This window comes from Neurospora tetrasperma (assembly GCF_000213175.1).
Source record: "Neurospora tetrasperma FGSC 2508 unplaced genomic scaffold NEUTE1scaffold_1, whole genome shotgun sequence".
NCBI lineage: Eukaryota > Fungi > Ascomycota > Sordariomycetes > Sordariales > Sordariaceae > Neurospora > Neurospora tetrasperma.
The window spans coordinates 63,659-87,619 of NW_009799099.1; the positions used below are offsets into that span (position 1 = coordinate 63,659).

The 23,961-nt window shown below is 53.3% G+C and overlaps 9 protein-coding genes across 9 annotated transcripts; 5 read left to right on the forward strand and 4 right to left on the reverse strand.

Annotated features, from left to right (window-relative positions):
- Window positions 1–1,150: 1,150 nt before the first annotated feature.
- NEUTE1DRAFT_119346 (uncharacterized protein) lies at window positions 1,151–3,151 on the forward strand (the record flags this gene model as incomplete). Its single annotated transcript, XM_009849123.1, has 2 exons — window positions 1,151–1,412; window positions 1,467–3,151. The coding sequence occupies 2 exons, from the start codon at window positions 1,323–1,325 to the stop codon at window positions 2,946–2,948; spliced, it is 1,572 nt and encodes a 523-aa protein (XP_009847425.1).
- A 1,094-nt stretch (window positions 3,152–4,245) lies between these two features.
- On the reverse strand, window positions 4,246–5,624 carry NEUTE1DRAFT_119348 (uncharacterized protein; the record flags this gene model as incomplete). The annotated part of the gene is made up of 3 exons (XM_009849124.1): window positions 4,246–5,168; window positions 5,232–5,423; window positions 5,493–5,624. The coding sequence occupies 2 exons, from the start codon at window positions 5,340–5,342 to the stop codon at window positions 4,488–4,490; spliced, it is 792 nt and encodes a 263-aa protein (XP_009847426.1).
- A 672-nt stretch (window positions 5,625–6,296) lies between these two features.
- On the forward strand, window positions 6,297–8,001 carry NEUTE1DRAFT_143590 (uncharacterized protein; the record flags this gene model as incomplete). The annotated part of the gene is made up of 3 exons (XM_009849125.1): window positions 6,297–6,449; window positions 6,674–7,105; window positions 7,168–8,001. 3 exons carry the CDS (start codon window positions 6,425–6,427, stop codon window positions 7,896–7,898), a joined length of 1,188 nt encoding a protein of 395 aa, XP_009847427.1.
- Window positions 8,002–8,842: 841 nt separating this feature from the next.
- Window positions 8,843–10,589, forward strand: NEUTE1DRAFT_74813 (serine/threonine-protein kinase prk1; the record flags this gene model as incomplete). Its single annotated transcript, XM_009849126.1, has 2 exons — window positions 8,843–8,900; window positions 8,974–10,589. 2 exons carry the CDS (start codon window positions 8,843–8,845, stop codon window positions 10,587–10,589), a joined length of 1,674 nt encoding a protein of 557 aa, XP_009847428.1.
- A 1,067-nt stretch (window positions 10,590–11,656) lies between these two features.
- Window positions 11,657–13,437, reverse strand: NEUTE1DRAFT_119351 (uncharacterized protein; the record flags this gene model as incomplete). The annotated part of the gene is made up of 2 exons (XM_009849127.1): window positions 11,657–12,630; window positions 12,789–13,437. The coding sequence occupies 2 exons, from the start codon at window positions 13,186–13,188 to the stop codon at window positions 12,476–12,478; spliced, it is 555 nt and encodes a 184-aa protein (XP_009847429.1).
- Window positions 13,438–15,069: 1,632 nt separating this feature from the next.
- On the reverse strand, window positions 15,070–16,523 carry NEUTE1DRAFT_56138 (uncharacterized protein; the record flags this gene model as incomplete). The annotated part of the gene is made up of 2 exons (XM_009848900.1): window positions 15,070–15,859; window positions 15,968–16,523. 2 exons carry the CDS (start codon window positions 16,521–16,523, stop codon window positions 15,138–15,140), a joined length of 1,278 nt encoding a protein of 425 aa, XP_009847202.1.
- A 1,492-nt stretch (window positions 16,524–18,015) lies between these two features.
- NEUTE1DRAFT_74823 (uncharacterized protein) lies at window positions 18,016–19,919 on the forward strand (the record flags this gene model as incomplete). Its single annotated transcript, XM_009849128.1, has 3 exons — window positions 18,016–18,201; window positions 18,254–19,207; window positions 19,280–19,919. 3 exons carry the CDS (start codon window positions 18,016–18,018, stop codon window positions 19,859–19,861), a joined length of 1,722 nt encoding a protein of 573 aa, XP_009847430.1.
- A 258-nt stretch (window positions 19,920–20,177) lies between these two features.
- Window positions 20,178–21,368, reverse strand: NEUTE1DRAFT_35080 (uncharacterized protein; the record flags this gene model as incomplete). The annotated part of the gene is made up of 1 exon (XM_009848784.1): window positions 20,178–21,368. The coding sequence occupies one exon, from the start codon at window positions 21,366–21,368 to the stop codon at window positions 20,178–20,180; it is 1,191 nt and encodes a 396-aa protein (XP_009847086.1).
- Window positions 21,369–23,538: 2,170 nt separating this feature from the next.
- NEUTE1DRAFT_97284 (uncharacterized protein) lies at window positions 23,539–23,946 on the forward strand (the record flags this gene model as incomplete). The annotated part of the gene is made up of 1 exon (XM_009849129.1): window positions 23,539–23,946. The coding sequence occupies one exon, from the start codon at window positions 23,539–23,541 to the stop codon at window positions 23,944–23,946; it is 408 nt and encodes a 135-aa protein (XP_009847431.1).
- Window positions 23,947–23,961: the final 15 nt, after the last annotated feature.

Here is a 23,961-nt window from a genome sequence, read left to right on the forward strand (position 1 = left end):
TGGGCTGCAGCAGACTGGGCTGCAGTGAAGACATGCCGGGCACTTGCGCGCGCCGCTACCCAATGGCCTTGCATCTCGGGTGAAAGCATGTCCTCAGTGGCTCGGGGTTTCCAGGACTGAGCGCGCATGCGCTGTCACGATGGCGGTCATGGTGTGAGGCTTGAGGTGGAAAATGAAGCATCAATAATGACGGATGTTGATTGATTTGAGGAAGCAAACCGAATGGAGACGGCACAATGGTCGAGTTCTGTTTGGGGGAAGAAGAGAAGCCTGAGCATATCGAAGTGGAAGGTACAACTGAAGTCTGCCGTAATATACCGTCCGTCCCTACTCCCGCCTTCCGCTCACCAAGTTCCTATCCCAAGTGGAAGTGAAAGGTCAATACCTACCGTAGAAGTGGTCGGGAAAACAACTGGAACCGAACATGGACAGTCTAATTGGAAGGTACTTATCTGGCCCGAGTTAGCCAAGAAACTGCTGGAAGAAGGCTGTTGCTAGTATATTGTGATGTGTAGAGAGGTCACAATAATCCGACAGCAGACGCTTGGATGTACATATATCGACTGCATCCGCCCGCGTGGTCACTGCTTTGGAATATAACGTGCGTCGAGGTACTAAACACATAGTGTTGGCTGTCTTTCTCCGTCGCATGTTAGGGCGTACAGCGGTTTTGTATACATGCCCTAACAGGTACTTCCAAAAATAGCACCATATCAATGCTCCTTTCAAAGACCGGGCACCGACGACACAGCTGCGTAGGGGAGTGTGTAGGTGCCGACGGAGGTAGGTAGATATCTCTACCATCAGTTTCGTACGAATTTTCCTACTGTTCCGAAGAATAAATTTCCCCTACAATTCCCGACATTTCACTTTACCATTTCAATATCCTCTTTTCCGTCATGTTGCAAAGTGTTTAGCATTGGGCCATGTCTATGCGATTAGGAAAATGACCTCTACCGAAAACAGTTCCTAATTCCTGTTTGTACAGGAAGTAAGCGCCAGGATCCCCAGCCCATTCCCCGCTGACTTGGCAGGCCCAACCCATAGCGGCGCGGGGACAACAAGTCCCCTGTCATTTCCCATTCCAGCGACCTTCCGTTATTGTCGACTTCCATCGTGAGACACGACGGAATCTCCAACATGACGGCAACACCATCATTCCACCATCTCCTCCATTGCACCAACCTACTAGACCTTTCGTTGCTTGAGATACCATGACCCTTCTCTAGTTGAGATTCCTACTCAAATTTGGAGTACTTCCGTTCAAGATTGGCCTCAAAGTCTTTACCGCGTTCCTCGTCGTGCAGGCCATCTTCAGAATCATGGCCGCCAACCTCCGCGACCTAACGCTGTACCTGGTGGTGCTGATAGTCGTCAGCACCCTCGGTCCTCTTCAGTTTGGTTTCCATTTGGTATACGCCCCCCCCTTCCCAAACCCGAAGTATCTCTACTAACAATCTTTCCAGGCAGAATTAAACGCCCCCGAAGATGTCATCACCTGCCGCAAAACCTCCATCTCCTCGACCATCTCCAGCCTGCTGTCCTACGTCAAGAACTCCTCGAGCGATGTCGACTGCATTCCCATGACCCGACCCCAGTTTGCTACCGTCTCCGCCATCTTCACCATCGGCGGTCTCTTCGGCGCATTGATGGCCGGGCCCTTCACCTCCTCTCGAGGCCGTTGGCTCTCCATGCAGCTGACAGCCGCTTTCTATATCGTCGGCTCCCTCATCGAGACCCTCTCCCACTCCGTCCCCGTGCTTTCGACAGGCCGTTTTCTGACCGGTGTCGGTGCCGGAGCCAGCACGGTCATTGTACCCCTCTACATCAGCGAGATCGCGCCTCCTGCGCAGAGAGGATTATTTGGTGCTTTTACCCAAATCAGCATCAACCTCGGCATCTTGATCTCGCAAACCATGGGATACTTCTTGAGTCACGATTCGGCCTGGAGGTGGATCCTAGGATCTGGAGTGGTGGTGGCGGCTGCTCAGGGATTCGGACTGCTGTTGGCGCCAGAGAGCCCAAAGTGGACAGCGAGCGCCAAGGGCGATGTCGCGCAGGCGAGGAGGACACTTCAGCGCATCCGTGGCAAGAACGCTAATATCGACGAGGAAGTCGAGTCATGGGGCCAGGGAAGTGGGAGACCTACTAGCGAGGAGGAATCCCTCCTTCACAGTGTCGAGGACCGCATGGAGGGCCTGTTGCGCAGAGACACCTCCTCTCGCTCCAACTCCCCATCCCCTTCCACATCTTCGCGTCCTCATCCCCACAAGGCCAGCAAACCCCATCTCGGTTTCGTGCAGGCCCTCAAAGATGCCAACACCCGTCCCGCCATTATCGCCGTGGTAGGCATCATGTTCGCCCAACAACTCTGCGGCATTAACTCCATCATCATGTACTCGGTCTCCCTTTTCCGCGACCTGCTCCCGCCTTCTTTTTCTTCGGGCCTCCTCACCATTTGCATCTCCATCATCAACCTAGGCACTACTACTGCCTGCTCGCCTCTGCCCGACAAGTTTGGCCGTAAGGCTTGTCTCTTGGCTTCTACCATTGGCCAGGGCGTGTCGTCTCTCGTCCTTGCTCTCTCCATCATGTTCGGCGTCAAGATCTTGTCCGCCGTAGCAGCCCTGTTCTTTGTGGCTTTCTTCGCGGTCGGGCTGGGTCCAGTGCCCTTTATCCTGGCAAGCGAGCTGGTGGGTGAGGAGGCGGTGGGCGCTACACAGTCTTGGGCGTTGGGTGCGAGTTATATTGCCACTTTCCTGGTGGCCTTTGGGTTCCCAGTGGTGAATGAGGCTCTGAACAGAATTTTGGGAGGTGCTGGATGGGTTTACTTTATTTTTGCAGGGCTGGCGGCGTTTTGGGCTTTGTTTATCGTGAGGATCGTGCCCGAGACAAAGGGGAAGGCGAACGCGGATGAGGTTTGGGGACGTACTAGGCGTGTGGACTGAGTGGTGAGTTGATAAGCTGGGCGTTTGTATTGTGCTTTTGCGTGTTGTTTTGGAGGCCAGAGTTTCGTGCATTGCTCAGAGTATACCTAGGGATTTCTATAATACAACGGAAGTGAACTTCCCTTGTACAAGCAAGACAATATTACCACCTTCTATCTCAAATTCACAACAAGGCAATAACCAACCGCCAACCTGGCAAGTGGTAGGCATTAAACTCGGCAACCGTAACCTCGGACCTCCGAACCAGCTTATGCAACTGCAGAAGTGAGCTTCGCTCGTGCGGAAAGGATGACTTGTCACAAGGATGAAAGCATGGAAACAGGAAACCTGACCCGGGCCCTCCCAACACGTACTTGAACCATCGTATCTCCCTCTCAAATTCTTCTCCCGAGAACCAAACTTTTTCTCGTACAACATTTCACTACTCAACACACTTATTCAAACCAAACCAAGCCGCCGCTCGTTGTCGTTCAACCAAACCATTGAAGCCGCCGCTCGTTGCCGTTCAACCAAACCAAGCCGCCGCTCCAATCGTTGTCGTTCTCAAACCACGCGGTCGTCCTTTGTCGTTGAACCAAGAGGTACCTATGTTTCTTGCTTGCTATTCTGCTCTCTACTTCCCCGTCTCTCCAACTCCTTTCTGATATAATGGTAATAGTGTCCAAAATGACTACCCCGACAAACTGCACATGTGCGCTGGCGAACGAGTGTCCACTCGCCAGCGAATGTACGATCTCGGCAACGACAGGATTTGATCTCAAACTGCTCATCATCATTCCAGGCATCATTGTCTGGTTGGCCCTGAGTATCCTGAGATTTTGGGTTCGATCCGAAACGATATGGACAACCATGCACGGAGAACAATCAATCACAGCATTCCCGAACGTCAACGGCAAAAGTCGGCGATATCAGCTCACAACATTCTGCTTGGTATTCTTGACATTCCTAATTATTTGGCCGCTTGACATGGGATACTACATCATTACTTGGAAACCCGTTTCTGCATCACCCGACAAACCACTGCTGCTATCGAACACCCGCACAGCACCAGCAGAACAAGAACCACCACCACCCTACCATAGTACTATTAGTGTTGCATAAGGGGGGAGTTGGAGGGTGGTGGTTGTGTCTTATGTGAGGTTGACTTCTAGCGTTGCTTATTTCAACTTTGGGCGTAATTTGGTACACCAGGCACTCCTGCTGTACAATAAACATAGTGCACTAGACAAAATGTATTTCGAATAGTCCTAAAGGTTACTTTGATAAATTAAAAGGTGTTAGTTGGATTTGATTTGGCATTTTGAATATTAGAGATGGCGTGGCGTGCCCAAGGTAAGATTATACATTAGTTAGCCATGAAAACGCATAGGAAAGTTGACACGAGGTCTCGAACTAACAAACAAACCAGTACTGGACTGTACGATGTGACTTCTGCCCCGAGAGCTTGGAAAAAGGCAGGGAGCACTGCGACGACCTTGCGTACAAATCACTCGAAAAGAAATTTCCAGCTTCAAAGCTTATTCCACTCCCTTTCCGTCCCTACTGGGTAAACATTATCCTATTTTTCACCATCTCAGCCACCAGCCCAACTCCCGCTCTGACTCCATCAACAACCATGACCTTCTTCCCCCTTTCCTCGCCGTACTCCTTAATCGCAGTCCGGCGAATAATTTGCTCCAGTCCAGCCATGCCCGCACACCCCATTACCACACACTCCACATCCCCAGCCTGCAACAACTTCCTGGTCGCCTCCGCCAGTTTCGCATCAATTACCTCCTTAGGAATATCCCCATGGAAATCTCCCGCATCCAACCCCGTCGTCTGCACCCCAGCAAACTTTGTATTGTTTCCCCCTTCCTCCTCTTGACCCAGGAATTTCTTGATACCTACCGTCAGGTGCTCCTCCCAGTACTTTCCCGTCGTGACAATGCCCCATTTCTTCGTCGGGCCCGTGAGCAGCGACAGAGAAGTGAGGACGGAGGCTTCAAAGATGCCCGTGACGGAGAGGGAGAAGCCGTTGGATGCAGCGAGTTCCGAGAGGCCGGGGACGAGACGGTGCACGGAGTAGCAGCATACTAGGACGGCGTCGTGGTCTTTGAGGAGTTGGAGGTTGCTGCTGAGGTCTTGGAGGACGACGGAGGCGGAGGTATCCAGGTCGGTGCCGTTGTTGATGCTGGCTGGACAAGAGGTGGAGGCTGTGTAGTAGGTGATTTCGATGTTCTGGAGGGGGGTGTTAGTCCACGTTTTTGGTTACTAAAGGTGGAGGGGGAAGGGAAGACAGACGTCGGGGAGGTGTAAGCTGGAAATAGACTTTGCCATGCCATCGGTCATGGACTTGGACGAGTTGGGGTTGAGGATCAGGATCCTGATTGGTTCTTGGTGGGCGGTAGTCATGTTGACGAGGGGGGTGAGTAAGTGAGGTGAATTGATAAGTGGTCTGAGGTGGAAATGGTCAGATCTGAGTCCATGGCAGGCCTGGTAGCACGGAGATCAAATATTGGATGAAAGTTTCAAGACGGAACAACCTGAATGGCAACAACCTACTAGTATTGTATTGAGTTGGTAAAATACCGATTTTATGGACGGCCTGAGTGAGCAAAAATAAGAAAAGGCGCCGCCAAATAAATGGGACACACCTTCCAAACGCGACAAATGTTTTGATGACAACGAATGAAGAATAAAACGAAGGCAGAAACCAATATCAAACCCCACTCTCGAATGAATGATCCATTCCGTCTGATCTCTCACGATGTCCAACAAGGTGCATGTACAAGTACAAGTGCGAGTCCCATGCGGGGTATCACGTGGGTACCCTAATGCCTGCCACTCCCTTGGGGTCCAGAATCCTGCCAAGACCCGCTTGTCATCGGCGCTCGTCCTGGTCAAAATCATCGAGACCTTTGACATTATACCTTGGCTCCTTGGGTATACTGCCTCGAGACTGCTAACTACGCATCCAAGCGTCTTGGTAGCACCTCTGATCTCAAGTTCTAGGCAATTCCGGAATGAAAATATGTAAAAGGGACTCTAGTTGAGGTCTTTTCGAATTGTGATAATCCCTATCACAGTCTTGCAACGGCCTTTTCTATGATCTTGACGAGCGGTAGTGGACTGGTTTACCTAGGTACCTAGCCTGTTGATTCGTCTCATTTATTTTGGCTCAGACGAGCGGCGCCCTGTTTGAAGGAAAGCTTGGCAGTTAGCGAATGACCCCACACATCGATACTACCCCCCAGCTAGGCTACCGCGCTGGACTCCAGCTAATTGCGGTGCCATAGTCCACTCACTCCGCTACCGTAACCCGGACAGGGCACCGACACCACTGCACCGACCGACCGACGGGACCACCGACACTTGGTTGTTGATTCACCCGCGGGAGCTTTCCATTCTAGCTCCGATATACACTCGATATTCGAAACCCCGACGAAGCTATTCGCAACTCCATTGAAAGTTACCAAAACAAACAGCTGCCCAGCATGGCCAACACCGACGCTCCCATTGGTACGTCAGCTCTTCTCCGCCAACAACCCCTTATCCATCTGGTGTCTCGAGCTCAAGCTACCTTGACGACCACCAACACCACCATCCACCCACCCATCTGCCTGACCGCGTCATCACCGTCGCCATGGTAGCTGTCGCCGTCGGGCTCCGTCCTCAATCACTTCCCATTCACAGCAACACATTAAACACAGCGCCCAGCTAACACCTCTCTCCCACGTCCACAGTCCTCGATGGCGGTACCGGCTTCCTCAAAGTCGGCTACGCCGCCCAGAACTTCCCCGAATTCCAATACCCCTCGATAGTCGGCCGCCCCATTCTCCGCGCCGAAGAAGCCAAATCGCTTTCCGACTCGTCCGACATTGTGATCAAAGACATCATGTGCGGTGACGAGGCCGCGGCCGCCCGCACCATGCTCCAAATCAGCTACCCGATGGAGAACGGCATCGTCAAGAAGTGGGACGACATGCAGCACCTATGGGACTACACTTTTCACGAAAAGATGAAGGTCGATACGCGGGGAAGAAAGATCTTGTTGACGGAGCCGCCTTTGAACCCGTTGAAGAACAGGGAGCAGATGACCGAAGTCATGTTTGAGCGCTACGACTTTGGAGGTGTCTATGTCGCTATTCAGGCGGTGCTGGCATTGTATGCTCAGGGTATGTCACCGCTCCTTTACACGGCGGCTTGAGGAAACAAGTAGCTGACAGACAACGCGCAGGTCTCTCCTCTGGTGTCGTAGTCGACTCTGGCGACGGTGTCACGCATATCGTTCCCGTCTACGAATCCGTGGTTCTCAACCACCTTACCCGCCGCCTCGATGTGGCCGGCCGCGACGTCACCCGCAACCTGATCGCCCTCCTTCTCCGCCGCGGTTACGCCCTGAACCGTACTGCCGACTTTGAGACCGTCCGCCAGATCAAGGAAAAGCTCTGCTACGTCTCGTACGACCTCGAGCTCGACAAGCGCCTGTCCGAAGATACCACCGTCCTCGTCGAGAGCTACACCCTTCCCGACGGCCGCGTCATCCGTGTCGGCTCCGAGCGGTTCGAGGCCCCCGAGTGCTTGTTCCAGCCGCACTTGGTGGATTGCGACCAGCCGGGTATCGCCGAATTCCTCTTCAACACTATCCAAGCCGCCGATGTCGACGTGCGCTCCTCGCTATTCAAGGCGATCGTCCTGTCGGGTGGTTCCAGCATGTACCCCGGCCTCCCAAGCAGACTGGAGAAGGAGCTGAAGCAGCTGTGGTTGACGCGCGTGCTGGGAGGCAACCCGGAGAGGCTGAGCAAGTTCAAGGTCAGGATCGAGGACCCGCCGAGAAGAAGGCATATGGTCTTCTTGGGTGGTGCGGTGCTGGCGAATATCATGGCGGATAAGGAGAGCATGTGGATCACGAAGCAGGAGTGGGAAGAGCAGGGCGCGAGGGTGCTGGAGAAGTTGGGTCCTAGGTAAGGGACAACTGAGGGTGAAAGCTGTTTAGACTACAATAGCAGGCGATATAATGTTTTCCGTTGGTAGGTAAATAAAGGATAATGCGAGAGTTTGTTAGAGCTGGATTGGGCTGGTGTGATTTTGTTGGTTCCCACATGGGAAATCGAACAATGGCCTTGTGTCAAGAGTCATGGTCTTTTGGGATGCCATGAAAGAAGTCCCCAATACCACAACGGCGCCAACATCAAGCAAGATGCGGACAGCGGAACGGGACGGTCCCGGACAAACATCGGGAAGACGGAAAGGTGAAGTGGCCCACCCCACCTTCTGGACATCGATACGGTGCGCTAAGGCCGGCAGCGATACAGTGGCTTATCAGAGCTGACACACTAACAGAAGCAAACATCATCAGATCTCTGCTAGCCTGACATGTCGCTCGTGACGAAAAGGGCAATTGATGTTATTGTTTTCCTTCGTGTGTCACTTTGATGTTGCCTTTGCGACAACAATATCAATCCAACTCGTCGTCAAAACCCCCAGACTTGTCGTGTTCCCAGACCCTCACCGGCCATCTTTACTCGAATTCTCCAAACTCTCAAACCCGGCTTCCATCGCCCAGCTACCGGCCACGCTAACACACCGTCTCCGCTCATCCATTCCCGAGTCTCTCAGTGGTTTTCCCCCCGGGCCCGTGCAGATCGGGTACGGCTCAGATGACATGCCTCCGAAACCGAAATGTGAGTCGATGAACTTGATCCAATTTCTCCAAACAAAGCATCATCCTGCCCTCCCAGCATGATCCCTTTAGTGTGTTTCTTGTCCCCGGATATATAATCAATTTCCATAAACATCCCGAGAGCATCTTCAAACACAAAACAGACGGGCGGTGACTGCCCAGCCTCTCACTACCAACTCACTACCTTACATGCACCAACCTCACACTTATAAACATACAATCACCCCCCATGATGTACGGCACAAATAGAGCAAGAAACCAAAAGGCCGAAACCAGCTACCGCGGGTGTCAGTATCGCCTTCCTCCCCATTTATTTCTCATATCCTAGTCCAGTCCGACACTAACCGCCCTCAGACTCAGACCAGCGTAGCAATGCCGGCCCCCTAAACTACCAAACCAAAGTCCGCATTACCGACCGCTACAAAGTGATCGGCTTCATCTCCTCCGGTACCTATGGCCGGGTCTACAAAGCCACCGGCCGACAAGGCCAAACCGGGGAATTCGCCATCAAAAAGTTCAAGCCCGATAAGGAAGGTGAAGCAGTGGTGAACTACACGGGCATCTCGCAGTCGGCGGTGCGTGAGATGGCGTTATGCTCCGAGCTGCGAAACCACGCCAACGTTATCCGGCTTATCGAGATCATCCTCGAGGACAAGTGCATCTTCATGGTTTTCGAGTACGCAGAGCATGATTTGTTGCAGATCATCCACCATCACACGCAAACACCACGACACCCGATCGCGCCGGGGACGATCAAGTCGATAATGTACCAGCTATTGCAAGGGGTGCAATACTTACACACCAACTGGGTATTACATCGAGACTTGAAGCCGGCCAACATCATGGTTACTTCATCCGGAGAAGTGAAGATTGGCGATCTGGGACTGGCCAGGGTGTTCAAGCAGCCGATTCACAACCTCTACATGGGCGATAAAGTCGTCGTGACTATATGGTATCGCGCGCCCGAGCTGCTGTTGGGGAGTAAGCATTACACGACGGCTATTGACCTGTGGGCGGTAGGATGCATCTTTGCGGAGCTGCTGAGTCTTCGGCCGATCTTTAAGGGGGAGGAGGCCAAGATGGATAGCAAGAAGACGGTGCCGTTCCAGAAGCATCAGATGCAGAAGATTGTGGACGTGATGGGCTTACCAACGAGAGAGCGATGGCCCTTGTTGGCCAGCATGCCCGAGTATAGCCAGTTGTCCACTTTACAGCCGCCCTTGCTGTCGACCAACACCTCCCACTCCCACGGCGGTCACCACCCCTACGGCCATCGCTCCCAGCAACAACCGCCCGCTTCGCAAAACACGCACGGAAACCTTCAGAAATGGTACCACCAAACCACAGTCTCCACCCCTCTGACCTCGCTAGGCGCAGAAGGCTACAAACTCCTCGCTTCGCTCCTCGAATACGACCCCGAGAAACGCTTGACGGCCGCCGACGCCCTCGTCCACCCCTTCTTCACCTCGCCCACCTCGACCCCGCTGGCTTCCCTCAATAGCAATACGGCCAATAGCACCTCCCAGGGAACAGGAGCAGCAGCAGTCAACTGGTCACCAACCAACTGCTTCGAAGGACTCAAAAACGAAACGTACCCTTGTAGACGCGTGTCGCAGGACGACAACGATATCGGCTTCGGCACCGGAACAGGGAACCAGAGTGGGTCGCGGGTGAATACCGCTGCGGCCGGGACGGGGACGGGGCTGGTGATGGGTCAAGCGCAGTCGCAGGTTCAGGCCATGGGCGGTTCGTTGGGGAATATCGGCGGACACGGGCACGGACACGGACATGGACAGATGGGCGGCGGCGGGATGGGCCAAGGGATGGGAGGACTGGGTCAAGGACATGGGGGGATGGCGCAAATGGCGGGGATGAAAAGGATGCATGATGCTGCTGCTGCTGCTGCTGCGGCGGCGGCGGCGGCGGCGACGCAACAGAGTCATCCGAATAAGAGGATGAAAGGGTCGCAGGGATAGGGATAGGGTCTTGGTGTTGGAAGACGCGGACGAACTCCCACGCAACGCCTTGGGGGACAGTACCTCTTGGTAGGGACAGCAGCCAAACAAGCCAGAAATGAACGCATGCCTGTCAGGAGAGCTGAACGATATCATGAATGGCAAGTCGAATGGTCAGTAGCCATTTGGACTGCTTGGCCGTGAGCTTGAGAACGTTTGGCGGACAGAGACTGGGACGGAACTGAGTTATACAGTGGACTGGAAATACCTGTCCAACTCACCTTCCTCATCGCATGGCTTGATTCCTGGGTACTTACCACCATCTCACCGCCCAGGAAACAGGACAGACCTTGCATCAACAACAGCGCCAACAAACAGTATAACTGCAACGGCTTCACCATGAGTTCACAAGCTCGAGATTGCGCCTCAAATGGCTGGGTGCTACTGCAGAACAAGTTCAGCAACAACCCACACGACAGATTAGGTACACAGGAAGCACTGTGAATCTTAGAGGTAGGTAGGTATACAAGCGACGCAAGATCCCTCTTACGGCGAAACAGTATCTACCTCTACCAAGTCCAAACACAGCATCAAAACCTACAGCTCCCTGCGTCGGAGATAGACAAGCTAGCAGTGTTTCATCCCGAGCACTTGAAACTGCTGGAAGCACACGACGATGGCGCACAAGCACAAGGACAGCATCATCCGTTAGAACCACTGGATGATATTAGGTGGCATGCCTTGGAAGGTGTAAATTCGCCGCCGGCACTAGTCCGGGTTTGTTTCGAGTTGCTGGAGGCACTGAGCAGGAGATCCTGAAGGGGGAGGACATGGAATAGTGAGATGGATACCTATGCTCAGGGGTTCGATGATGGAAGTGGAATTATTTCGAAGGGGCAGGGGAGAAGGTACCTGACATGGATGCGATCAGGAATACATACATGGATGGAATAGGCACGAGAACAGGAGTTACGATAGAACCAGCGGGTATCGACACATAGCGTACAAATATACCTCTAGACATCATGGTTCCTCTTCACAAAATCACACTCGAAGCATATAAACCTCCTGGACCATGATCAATACGTACCGACAACTCTCTTTCTCTCTTCATACAACTGCCGACGAAGCTCGCTATAAAACAAAAAAAGTTAGGTATAAAAAAAGGAAGAAGAAAAAACAAGTTACCCGGGTATCCTATGATGCCTCCACCACCAATATGTCTCTCTCTCTCTCTGTCTCTGTCTCTGTCCTTCTACCTCTCTTTTGTATTCAGCTCCAACCAACCAAGGTAGCTGTTACTGTCTCCCCCCTTCCCCTAGCTTCCCTCTCTGTGCTAACCAAACAAAAAGGATGTCAAAAGCCACGCGCCAAACAACAACAACGACAACAACAACACAAATCAGGTGACTAGGGTAAATTACGGATTATTTTTCGTTGTCCTTTATGCTTCTTCTTCCTCCTCTCTTTCTTGCCCACCCAGCCAAGCCAAGTCCTTCTGTTCGTTGCGTACCCCGAGCCGAGGCTTGAACATCTCCCGTTTTCGTTAGAACAAAAAGCATTTCTTGGGATGTGTCATGACCAACTTCCCCTCCCTTCTTCCATTCCTTTCTTTCTTGTGGCCTGGGCCACCGCCATAGAGTCAGGGCTTCGGTCTGACTGGGGGTATCGGTTTTCTTGCGATCTTGTCTCGAAGCGAGGTTGTCATTATCCATCTACGGGACTGAAGCTTGGAAGTAACGGACGGGGAAGCCTTCCGGCCGACCGAGCAAGCCAGCTAGCCAGCTAGAGTAATTAGACAGCCGGCCGGCCGGCCAACCAGTCAGATCCCATACGTCGACTCCGAGCGGGCGGCCCTCCCTGTGTGTGTTTTATTGATGTCGTAATCGATCGAGGCTAGAAATCGATCACTGCTTCTGGGCAGCCTTCATGTTATCGGACAGCCAGTTGAAGCCCTCCTGCAGACCGGCCTTGTCTATCGCAATGGTGGGTTGTACGGCGTAGATGCGGTCCTTGAGCTTGTTGAGCTGGAGCTTCTCGGTGACTTCCTGGGGAGTCATGGCTGTAGGATTGTTTGGTTAGCATAGGTCCGTCTATACTTCTCAGGCTTTTCCCCCAAAACCCCCAATTCGAGCGCAGCGAGCAAAGAAAAAGAGAGCCGAGCGCAGCGGACACCTCGTCGAAATAGCAGTTCAAAGGGAAGAAGAAGGGAGTACTCACCACCAGCAATATCCTGCTTGTTAGCAAACACCAACAACAAGCAGTCCTTCATCTCGCGATCATTGATAATCCGATGCAACTCCACCCGCGCCTCGTCGATTCTGTTATGGTCCGCGCTGTCCACCACGAAAATCAGACCCTGGGTACCTGAGTAGTAATGGCGCCAGAGGGGACGGATCTTGTCCTGGCCGCCGACGTCCCAGATGTTGAACTTGATGTTTCGGAGGGTGACCGTCTCGACGTTGAAGCCGACCGTGGGGATGGTGGTGACGTGGTCTTGTAGCTTGAGCTTGTACAGGATGGTGGTCTTGCCGGCGGCGTCGAGACCGAGCATGAGTACACGGACTTCTTTGGTGCCGAAGAGCTTGGCCATGAAGCCGAGGGACATGACGTTGCCCATTTTGGCGGTGGTCTGGAGGGAGAGGTTGTGGATGTGTGTGGGAGTTGTGTTGGTGGTGGGTGGGTGGTTGTGAGTTCGACCGGAGTGGTGTAGTTTGGGTGTCTATGGATGACACGACAAGTTCAATCGGATCGCGACAAAGGAGTGTGGTGGTGTAAGGGACGGGATGAGTTGTCGACTGGCGACGGGCAGGAAGCGGAATTAAGGAGTGGACTGGAGAGAAACATGTGTTAGTCTGGCTCGTTAGAGGTTGAGGCGTGGTAGCGCACGTAGACTACTGGACTGGAGGTAGTGGTAGGTAATGTAATATGGGCGAGACAGTTGAGGGAACAGTGGGGAGACCGATTAGGTTTCAAGATGGCGACCGGCCATGGTGTAGCGAAACCACCCATTACCAGCCTAGCCTGGGGAAGTGAAGACAGACAAACGAGCGTACCTTGGGTATCGTGTTGGTGATTACAATTGGATTAGGCGCAAAGGGGTGTAGTGGTGATGGCGTATGTCGTCTGGCGTCTGGCGTTGATGCTTCTTCACGTGTGAGAGATGCTGTCGTTGTCGTCGCAAACAGCGCGGGTAGGTAGGTAGGTAGGTAGGTAGGTAGCGGGCTGTGTATCGCTCGGTAGTAGAGTAGTTCACGACAGGTAAAGAGATTAATTAAAAGCAGGTGCCGTGGGCCGTGGAGTGGGTGAAACCTGGCGGAGATGTAGACGATCAGGCTTGTTGATCCAATGTCGGGCAGTCAGATGGACTGAGGGGAGGGAGTGGGAGAGAAGGGAATGGAGACGGAGACACGACAGTCGGCAGTCAGTCGACAGGGCAAGTCACAACTGAACAGATGGAAACAGAAGAAGCGCAAAAGTTCATCAGTCAGTCAGTCAGTCAGGAGGACGGAGCTCAGGAGGGAGGAGGGGAGGGGAATTGGGAGATTTGATGAAGCCAGGCTCAGGCATCGGAGAGAAAGTCCTCGTCTCTGTCGCTCAGCATGGACTGCGTGTTTGGCTTGTCTGGTCGCTAATCCCAGAAGGGAACAGGGCCCTTCTTCCGTGTCGAGGATATTTCCCCCATTTCCTTGATGCCCCTGAGGAAGGAGCCAATCAGCGGCCAGATCGGGAATTGCCATTTCCTGCTGCAGCGGGGTCCGTGCTTCCCTCCAGCGAGCCAGGCGTGGCACGACCAGGGAGGGGCCTGTAGTTTAGTGGTCTGCAGTGGGCACTGGCGGGATCCACCGGGAAATTCAAAATGATGATGACGGGAAGCGATGCGATGCTGAGAATTGCCGTGACTTTTCCGGCAATCAGACTCTCCCCCCAAATGAACCCGGCAACTTATCTCCGGCAACTGGGTCAGGACAACTGAACAACCACCATGGATGGGATGGGAAGATATGGGATATTTATAGGTAGGTAGACATGATACCAGTGGATATACAATCCCCTTGTTACCTACCTATTCGGGCCTCTATTTGCTCTGGTAGGGCAAACCGCCGATATGCTTCCGGCGGCCTCTCCCGAAAAAGGTAGTGTAGACCTCGCTTCGCTCCACGATGAGGTTTGCGGGACTGGAACAAAGACAAGCACTCATTAAACCTCGCCGCAAAAGAGAACCCCACCGAAGCTAGACATATAATCGTAATCATGGATCGGATGAATTGTTGATACCACAATGATATATCTGGTATTCTAAACAGCCCGCTAGGTGTACCGCTGCTTGTACAAACAGTGCCTGTTCCGTTGTGTCCTGCGCAAAACCACCAAGCACCAAAATCTCCAACATCCCAGGGCATATGAGCAACCCATATGTATATTGCCCTTGTCATTGCCCCAATATCTCTTCTTTCCCCAGAGTCGTGCTCATCCGAACCATCATCACCGAGTTCAAGGTCGTTGAGCCGAAAGTTCAGACGTAAAAGGTATTCTATCCTCCGCCTCCTCATCCCCAACATCAGCCTTCTAAGCCCTATACTCCACCACGAACCGCCTTTCCACCAACTGTAGCGTCCCACTATTCTCCTCTCCCTCAAACCTCAACTTGACCCTCTGCTTGCCCTCTCCCTCGCCCTCGGCTTCGGTTCCCATCACCTCCGCCTTGTAGAATGTCGTGCTATCCGGATACAACGCCAACACCACCTTGCCCTTTTCCAGCTTGGGCAGCTTCTTCTCTTCTTCACCCGCCGCGGGGATGGGGATCATGCTCGACGCAGAAGTGCGGTATTCAACGCGCTGGTCCGGGTCCAGGTCGGGATCGGCGTCCTGCACGCGGTACCGACGAGACTTGCCCTCGCCCGAAACCTGTTGCACGCGCCCCAGCATCCACTCGGTGGTTTCGCTTCCTGAGGCCGGGGAGGCTTTGGGCTTGAAGACTACGTCTTGGCCTTTGTGGAAGATGACTTTGGCGCGTTGGGTGGCGCCTGCTGTGGTGGGTCCTGCCGAGGTGGTGCCGTTGGACGTGGTGCTGGTGTTGGGTTCCGGAGGGACGGAATCCTTGGAGGGCGTGTCGCGGGGAGGCACGCTGTCGCGGGCGGTAGAAGCCCGATCACTGCCGGCCGTAGTGTTGGCTCCGCCGAGCTTCCTGGTGTGACTTGAGAGAGGAGAAGGGACAGGTGAGTCGCCGGCGCCGTCAAAGTCGTACATGGAACTCAGATCGCGGTCGCTGTGTTTATCCCTGTCCTTGTCTCCCAACCCCAACTTGTCACCCAACCTCTCCGAGTTACGGTCCCGATCTCGCCCTCCCTCTTTCTCCCCCTTTTCCCTGTCTCCACGGTCCCCACGGTCCTTGTCACCCCGATCACGGTCCCTATCTCCCCTCCCTTCACGATCTCCTCCTCGATCCCCCTTTCCCCCCGCATGCCCCCGGGCCGAACTCGATCTCCCTCCGCTCCCCAAAAGGCTGGAGCTGTTTCTGTCCCGTCCCGCACTACCGGAATGAGGTCCCGGCGTGCCTACGCTATGCACCACCCCTTCGCTCTCCTCCCTCGCCTTTACCAGTGCTCGCAACACCATGACATGCTCAATCACCTCTTGGAGTTTTTGTTTGCTGATGTCAGCACCGCCCACGCCGGCGCGGATGAGCGTGTCAAGGGTTTGTTCTAGGGCTGCAATGTCGGTTTTGTCTTCAGCATTGGATGAATTCTCTTTTGAAGCTTGTGCTTCACGTGACTTGGCAATCAGAGAGTCCTGAGCGAGGATGGCGCGGATCTGGTCATTGGAGGTATTGATGGAATCGACCAGCTCGCGGATCTCGTCTTTGATTTGGGACCAGATCTGGGCTTCCTCGCCTTGGGTGCTGGACGACGAGTTGCGGTTGGGATTGCGAGATTGGCGGTTGCGTGATGACATTTTGGCTGTGTGTGTGTGTTTGGGGGGCGTGAGTTCCCCTACTTGTTGTGTTGTGAGTGAGAGGTGTGGATGAGTGTTTGTAGTAGCTGCAGTGATGTGGACGTCGATGTTCTCACGAGGTGATGCACGGTGAGGGGGGCCTGGAGGGTATCTCGGCGAGTAACTTGGACTTGAACAAGGTGTAATTTATTAATGAATTATATAACGTGATGGAGTAAGAAGCTTCCGTCCAGCAGAGACACTTGAAGAATGCCAAATACTTCAGTGGGGAGATAATGGTTTGGTTGAAGAAATTCCCAAGACGGGAAGGGAACTTAAAATGGGAGCTGGGGGGTTTCATAGAGCGTGAAAAGCACGGACCACCAACCACATGCCCGGCGTGATGTTTTCAAAATGCAGCAAGTTTCAAGGAATGTCCAGATAGAAAGACCGGGAAGCAGGTTGTAACCAGGCCTCAATCATGTGGGCTGCTGCTCCTGCATTCGATTTGGGAAGCAAAAGAAGGCAGGAAGACGATGCCGCGTGGCGATGGAAGATGTGGTGTTGACATTTCCAAGTTACCGGCAGGCATCTCTACATAGCGCAGTCAGATATGTACCTGGTACCTCAACTACCCCACTTCTCCTCCCGGCCGGCAACTGGGGCCACTCAACATCAAGCGAAGGGCAAGCGCGTCGTCAGCACTAACAATTTCCCCAGAGCATCGACTGAACTTGACTTCGTTGTCTTATCAGCTTCCACTTCCCATCCGTCCTCCTCCTCTTGTTCATCACGACTCAACTTTTGATGACTTTACGTAGCAAACCGGACAATAAAATGCCTTACATAAAAGAATATGAGAAAACACACATCCTCGGCCCTTCCCCAGTGCAACTCTCCCGCCTTTGATCAGCCAGTGTCAGCCAAGCCCGCGTCTTACCCCAAAGCAGCACACATTCAACGTCCTTTCCGGCTATCATTCGCTGATCAAGCCTTACCCCAACATCCATCACGAATAACCATCGATAAAAGAGTGGTATCTGAGTGGGCTACTTTATCTATCTCCAAGCCTATCAATCCCCAACCCATCCAGCCTCTCCAAGCCAAGATAAGCTTAAACGGACCAACTAACCCACCACGGTCATGTTGGCGTCGAGTGTCCAAACGGTTTGAGGAGAGGGGGCTGTGAGTGGTTGCTGATTCCATCTTTCAAGACTGGTGACCTTATCTTGAAAGACATGTCGTCTTCTCTTCTCTATTTACCTTTTCTTCTTCATGTTTCCTCCTTCCATCGTTCTCTTTGCCCTTGTCTCGAGAGTCCCAAGATCGCGAAATGTGCACATGGAAGCCAGTGTTACACCGCCGATAGTGATCTGTAAACGTTGGAGTTTCATTGCATTCGTCTACACCTCTACCGTACATTATTGAAGTACGCACATTTTTCCAGCTTGCTCATCTTCATTACACCACCACAGTGTCAATCTCAAACCTAATTCTAGACACAACAGTCAAGATGGGCACTCGTGACTCTATATCCTCTGTCCAACCCGACCTGGAGCAACCCTCCCATGCCCGCGGCCATGGCAGCGACGGTATCGATGAACTCGACGAGTCCCGTCTCGCCCAGTTCGGCTACAAGCAAGAACTCAACCGCGACTGGGGTCTAGCTCACAACTTTGGCGTATCCTTTTCCATCATCGTCAGTCTCCTCTCTTTTTCCCATATCTCCACACGTCACTAACAGACCACAGTCTGTCATCACCGGTCTCACCACCCTCTTCTCCTATGGCCTCGCCACCGGCGGTCCAGCCGTCATGTCCATCTCTTGGATCGTCATTTCCTTCTTTACCCTCCTTGTCGCCATCGCCATGGCCGAAATCGTCTCCGCCATCCCTACCTCCGGCGGCCCCTATTTTTGGTCCGCCATGCTCGCCCCTCCACGGTGGTCCCCCTTCTTAGCCTGGCTAACGGGCTGGTTCAACTTACTCGGGCAAGTAGCCGTCACGACGGGCATCACATTCGGGCTGGCGGGCCTGGTGTCTACAGCCATCACGGTCAAGAACCCCGATTACGAACCGACGGCTGCCAAGACGATTGGCATCTATGCGGCCCTGTTGGTTAGTCATGGCGTGGTGAACACGTTTGGCGTGAAGGGGCTGAGGTTCTTGAATAACGTGAGCATTGTCCTGCACAGCGCGGGGATTACGGCGCTTTGTATTGCTGTTTTGGCCAAGGCGCCCAAGCTCCAGAGCGCCAAGTTCGTGTTTGGGACGTATCATGATGGAACGGCAGCCGAAGAAGGGACAGAAGGTTGGGGCCAACGCGCCTCCCCAGCATATGTGGTCCTCTGCGGCGCTTTACTGTCTCAGTACACCCTCACTGGTTTTGACGCCAGTGCACATCTGAGTGAGGAGACAAAGAATGCGAGTTGGTCTGCGCCCATCGGCGTAGTGAGCTCTGTAGGGTTCAGCTCGCTCTTTGGCTTTTTCGTGCTCATGGCTCTCCTTTTCAGCATCCAGGACTTTGAGAGCACGCTGAATAGCAAGTATGGGCAGCCCGTGCTACAAATCTTGGTGGACGTCGCTGGCGAGGATGGCGCCCTGGTCTTGTTCAGCTTGATCATGCTTTGTGTCTGGCATTGTGGGCTGTTCAGCATGACGAGTAATTCGCGCATGATGTTTTCGTTTGCGCGTGACAGAGGCATTGTCAGTCGCCCCCTCTATTCCTTTTACCTTTTTTTTCGTGGGTTGAACTCTACTAACAGGCCCCCAAAACAGCCCTCCTTCTTCCACCAAGTCGACGACCGCTTCAAATCCCCTATCCGCGCCGTCTGGCTCGCCGCTACCCTCTCCTTCATCCTCGCCCTCCCCTCCTTAGGGAGCGATGTCGCCTTCGCAGCCGCCACCTCCATCGCCACCATCGGTCTGTACCTCTCCTACGGCCTGCCTATCATGATCGGTTTCTTCTGGCACAAGAACTTTACAGCCATGAAGGGCCCCTTCAACCTCGGCGCTCTCTCCCGTGTCATCGCTGGCGCGGCATGCTTGTGGATCTGTTTCATCACGGTGGTGTTCTGCTTGCCTACTGCCAACCCGGTCACGAGCCAGACGCTGAATTATACCGTGGTAGCGGTGGGGATCATTGCGGTCGGGTCAATAGGGTCGTGGGTCGTTTGGGCAAGACGGTGGTTTACGGGCCCGGCGGCCGAGGTGGCCGAGGCCATGAGGTTGGGTGTTGATATCACTGAGCCGGGGGCGTTGGAGAAAAAGGAGAAGGAGGCGTTGGAGGGTGCGAGAATGGAAGGGGAGAGGGAAGCGAGGGAAAGGGAGGAGAAGCAGCCGCCTGCTGTTAGTGAGTGATCAATTATGCTCGAAGCATGGTACAATACATCAATACAACTCCCTCGCTCTTATTCCATCCCAGTATATTGCCCTCAAGCGTCAAGCTCGTTACCTAGACTGCTACAAATATGGTCCTTTTCGAAGTTGACGCGTGAGCACTCATCGAGCAAGCACCAGTTACCGAACATGGACGAGGACAAGGATACCGTCTAAAGATATGCCCTTATAGGAAAGAACCTCAAAGAGCAAGCAACTGGCATTCAACCTATTTTCACTCTCCACATCATCAGTCCCTCATCCTCACCCTCACCCAGTCTCTCCTCCCGCTTCCACATCAAAGCTCCTTTCTAACCAAATCAACAGTCGCACAATGAAATGATCCCCCCAAGCTATTCACATGTCTAAACGGCAACCTCACCACCTCCATCCCAAACTCCTCCTCCAACCACCTCGCAAACCTCTCCTGCCTCTCCTCCACCACAATCGTCTTCTCGTCCACACTCATGGCATTGAGAGCCAACCACTTGGAGCACATGTACCTCGGCGGACCCTCATCCTTTTCTTCCTCTTCCTCCTCCTCTTCGGGATTCCACGGCAACGGCCGCAAATCCCAGTCCCCAAAAACCTCGTGCCGTCGGAGTTCCTCCTCGGTGACGCGCGAGGGACAGTAGATTAACGTTCCATGGCGCAAGGGGAGGATGGTAGCGTCTATGTGCATCGCGTGGTCATCGGTGGTGTTGAGGAGCTCGACGGTATACGGGGCGGGCAGCACGGCGCGGAGATAGTCGACGCCCTTGGGGTTAGTGACGTGCGAGAGCTGGCCGATGAGGACGGTGCCGAAGCGCATAAAGTCTGCGCAGTCAAAGGCCGGGCGGGTGTTGTTGATTGCCCAGTGTGTTGTTTGGTTGCCATTTTGGCTGTTGAAAGTCCCGTTCTGTTTGGCACCATCTTTTCGATCTTCTGGCTTGTCGTCATCCAAAAGCCCATCATACAAGGTATCGGCCCCGACAATCTTGGGAGCACGACACACCCTCACTGACTCGCCTGCTTTCTGTGCGCCTTCCATGATATCCTCCAGAACATCATGGTACGCAAGCTCAATCTCCCCCCTCCTACACCCCCATCCAAAACACGCCTCCACGACTGTCCTCCCCACCACCATCAGTCCATCCCTCGGCATTGCACCGGTATACCCTCCTCTTCCCTCATTCGCCTTGGCCCAATCCACTTCTTTGGGTCTGTACACCTTGAGACCGAATCTCTCCGTCATCACACGCGCAAAGTTGTCGAGTTCTTGGTCTGCTTTGGCGACAATGTCTGCTGGAAAAGGGTGGTGAGGACGGAATTCGGGGTGGTGGAGGGTGGGCATGGTTGCGCGGATCATGTGTGGAGGTTCCGAGGGGAAGAGGGAATGGGCGGCACGGCCGATGATGAGGGCGCGGAGGGGGGAGTATTCGTTGGAGGCTGAGATGATGGTGGGTGAAGACATGGTGGAGGGTGTTGTTGTGTCTTTTTTGAGGACCATCTTGAGAAGCCTTCTGTGCTGGATTTCGGGGTATGGATTGGGTTCAAGAACACTGACGATTCAGTGTGAGAGGTGTCGTGTACAGGAATCTCCTATTTCAGGGCCTTGCCGGCGACTTATAAGTCAAAGAGGCCCTGTTCGAAGCCTGACTTCCATGTCGTCGCGATTTCGCGCCTCAAGGTTGCCGCTCATCATTCCAAAACGTCATTTGTCCTCCACATGCAGTCCGCCGTCGCTTCATTCCTCGGTTCATCTTCTCATCCAGTCAGCCCCAGCCCGTATATGCCATTCCGAAGGGAACTCACCTCAGCTTGTCTTCTCGTAAAACAGAAAAAACCGCCAAGCAGCCAACCTATCATGTCCCAAACACGATGTTCACTCAACTTCCCCATCCCACGTTCTCAAGAAGGCGGAAGAATTCTGACGTCGTACGGCGCCTTACCCACGCTCCTCAAACACTCGGTTTGGTAATGGAAATTCTGTGAACCTGTCGCTGGGGGATACCATCTAGTAATATGTCTCACCCGCGGGACCTTGAGATCTGCATGATGGTTGGCAATGGCGGGAATACCCTGCAAATGTGGCGTCGCCGCCGTCATCTTCGACCTTTGGCGGCTGGGGTCATCGCGTCTGGTGGGGGTGGTAATAGTTCCTGGAAGTTTTTCCGATCTTGTCTCACCTGGCGGGACGATCCGGTCCTGTCGGCTTTCGAATGCAAGGGAGTCTACTTACCGCCGCCTCATTCGGGAAGAATTGAGCAGGTATTTGCGGGGAAGGAGAGGCGGAGACGCATCTCTGTCGTGGGACGTTGCTCTTGGCTTCAGAAGACGGGCTGGGACTCGAGCTCGAGACTTGGAATTGTGCGATGCGCGCCTTCTTCAGTTCTGGAAGCGATCATGAATAAGCGGGATCTCGAGCATCAAAACTGCGGGGGAATGACGGAGTAAGGCACGGGAGAGGAAGAAAAAGAAAGGAGTGGCTTCCGTACCTTCCAACTTGTACCCATCCCGAGCCCTCCTCATGTCATCCGATATCAGAACCCGCCTAATGGCCATATAAGGGACCTGGTTGGCTACCCCTTCCAACAACAACCGCTTGGTCAGATGGCACAGTGGTCTACCGATTGAGTCTCTAAAATTCCAAAAACAAAAAAAAAACCTATTATCTGTCCGGATCGGGAACGGTGTGCTAATATACGAAAAGGGGTCTTCACATTCTAGTAGCCGGTCTACCTATATGGTATCTGGGAACGCTCCAGTCGACAGAATGAGACATTCATACGGTTCACCATTGCTCTGAACGAGCGGTTGTTGTTTTTTGCCCTTTTTTTCTGTTTTCGCTTGTTTGGAGAGGTGGTGCGTTCGAACAATGGTTGGTGACTCTTTTTTTTTTGCATATCTTTCTGGGCGCAAACGTCTCCAGCCTTTGCGATGACTTGGTCAGCGAGGAGGTCCTTACTTCATTCATAACACTTGTTGGATTGAGAAATCCGTGAAGGCCATGAAAGGAGGATCGATATTGAACTAGAAATGGAGACTTGCGTTTGACAGAGGGAGTAAGGAGCGTAGTTGGCAGCATGTCGTTATAGCGTGAGGGTAATTCGATCTCTTGGTGCACATTGGATGATCGTTGTGCCAACAAACGTATTGCGTAGTGTTGAAAATGGCTGTCGCGATGGCTTATTCTCGGTTCATGATGGGTGTTGTCGAGGACCATGGCTCAAAGTTTTTCGTCAACAGTGATTGCAAAGAGAACCTATTGCTTCAATTGATGAAATTGCCCAAACGGAGACGTGATGTCGCGGACATACCTCGTTCCATTGCTCGTTCTTCCGATCCCATACGGGTACAGTTGGTAGACACTGAAATCAAAAACACCAACAAAAGTCAATGTCATCAAACAGCGGCACCTTCATAAAGCGTCAACCTCGGTCAGGGCAAATGACGGATGTATCCTCCTCTGGTGTCATGTTGATAGCACTTTCCCATCTTCGTGAAGCCATATAAGCAGCCTCCATAGAGGTACGCTCCTTCCGAGCAACTCTTGAACAGCAGATCACATCGCATCCATTTCCACTTCCATTTCCCATCACTTCACCAAACTCACAATTCGACAACCAAAATCACCAAACCAACAGCCACTAACTACCACACAACACTCTACCATCAAAATGATCTTCAACATTCCCCTCCCCGCTACCTTTGGCGAGCCCATTCCCACGGTTCCCAGCAAGCCAATCCCTACCGTACCCAGCAAGCCGGTTCCTTCCAAGCCCAGCAACAAGCCCGAGCCCGAGGACGAGGACATCTTCACCCCTTACACCTTTGGTGAACCCATTCCTACCGTGCCTAGCAAGCCTATCCCCACGGTTCCTAGCAAGCCCGTTCCCAGCAAGCCCGGCAATGGCAACAAGCCCGAGAAGTTCAAATTCGACAGTTTCGTCCCCTTCCATACCTTGGGCGAGCCTATTCCTACCGTCCCCAGCAAGCCTATTCCCACGGTTCCTAGCAAGCCTGTTCCGAGCAAGCCTGGCAACAAGCCTACGGATGAGGACACGGATATCGAAGATGAGAACTAAATGAGGAGATGAAGC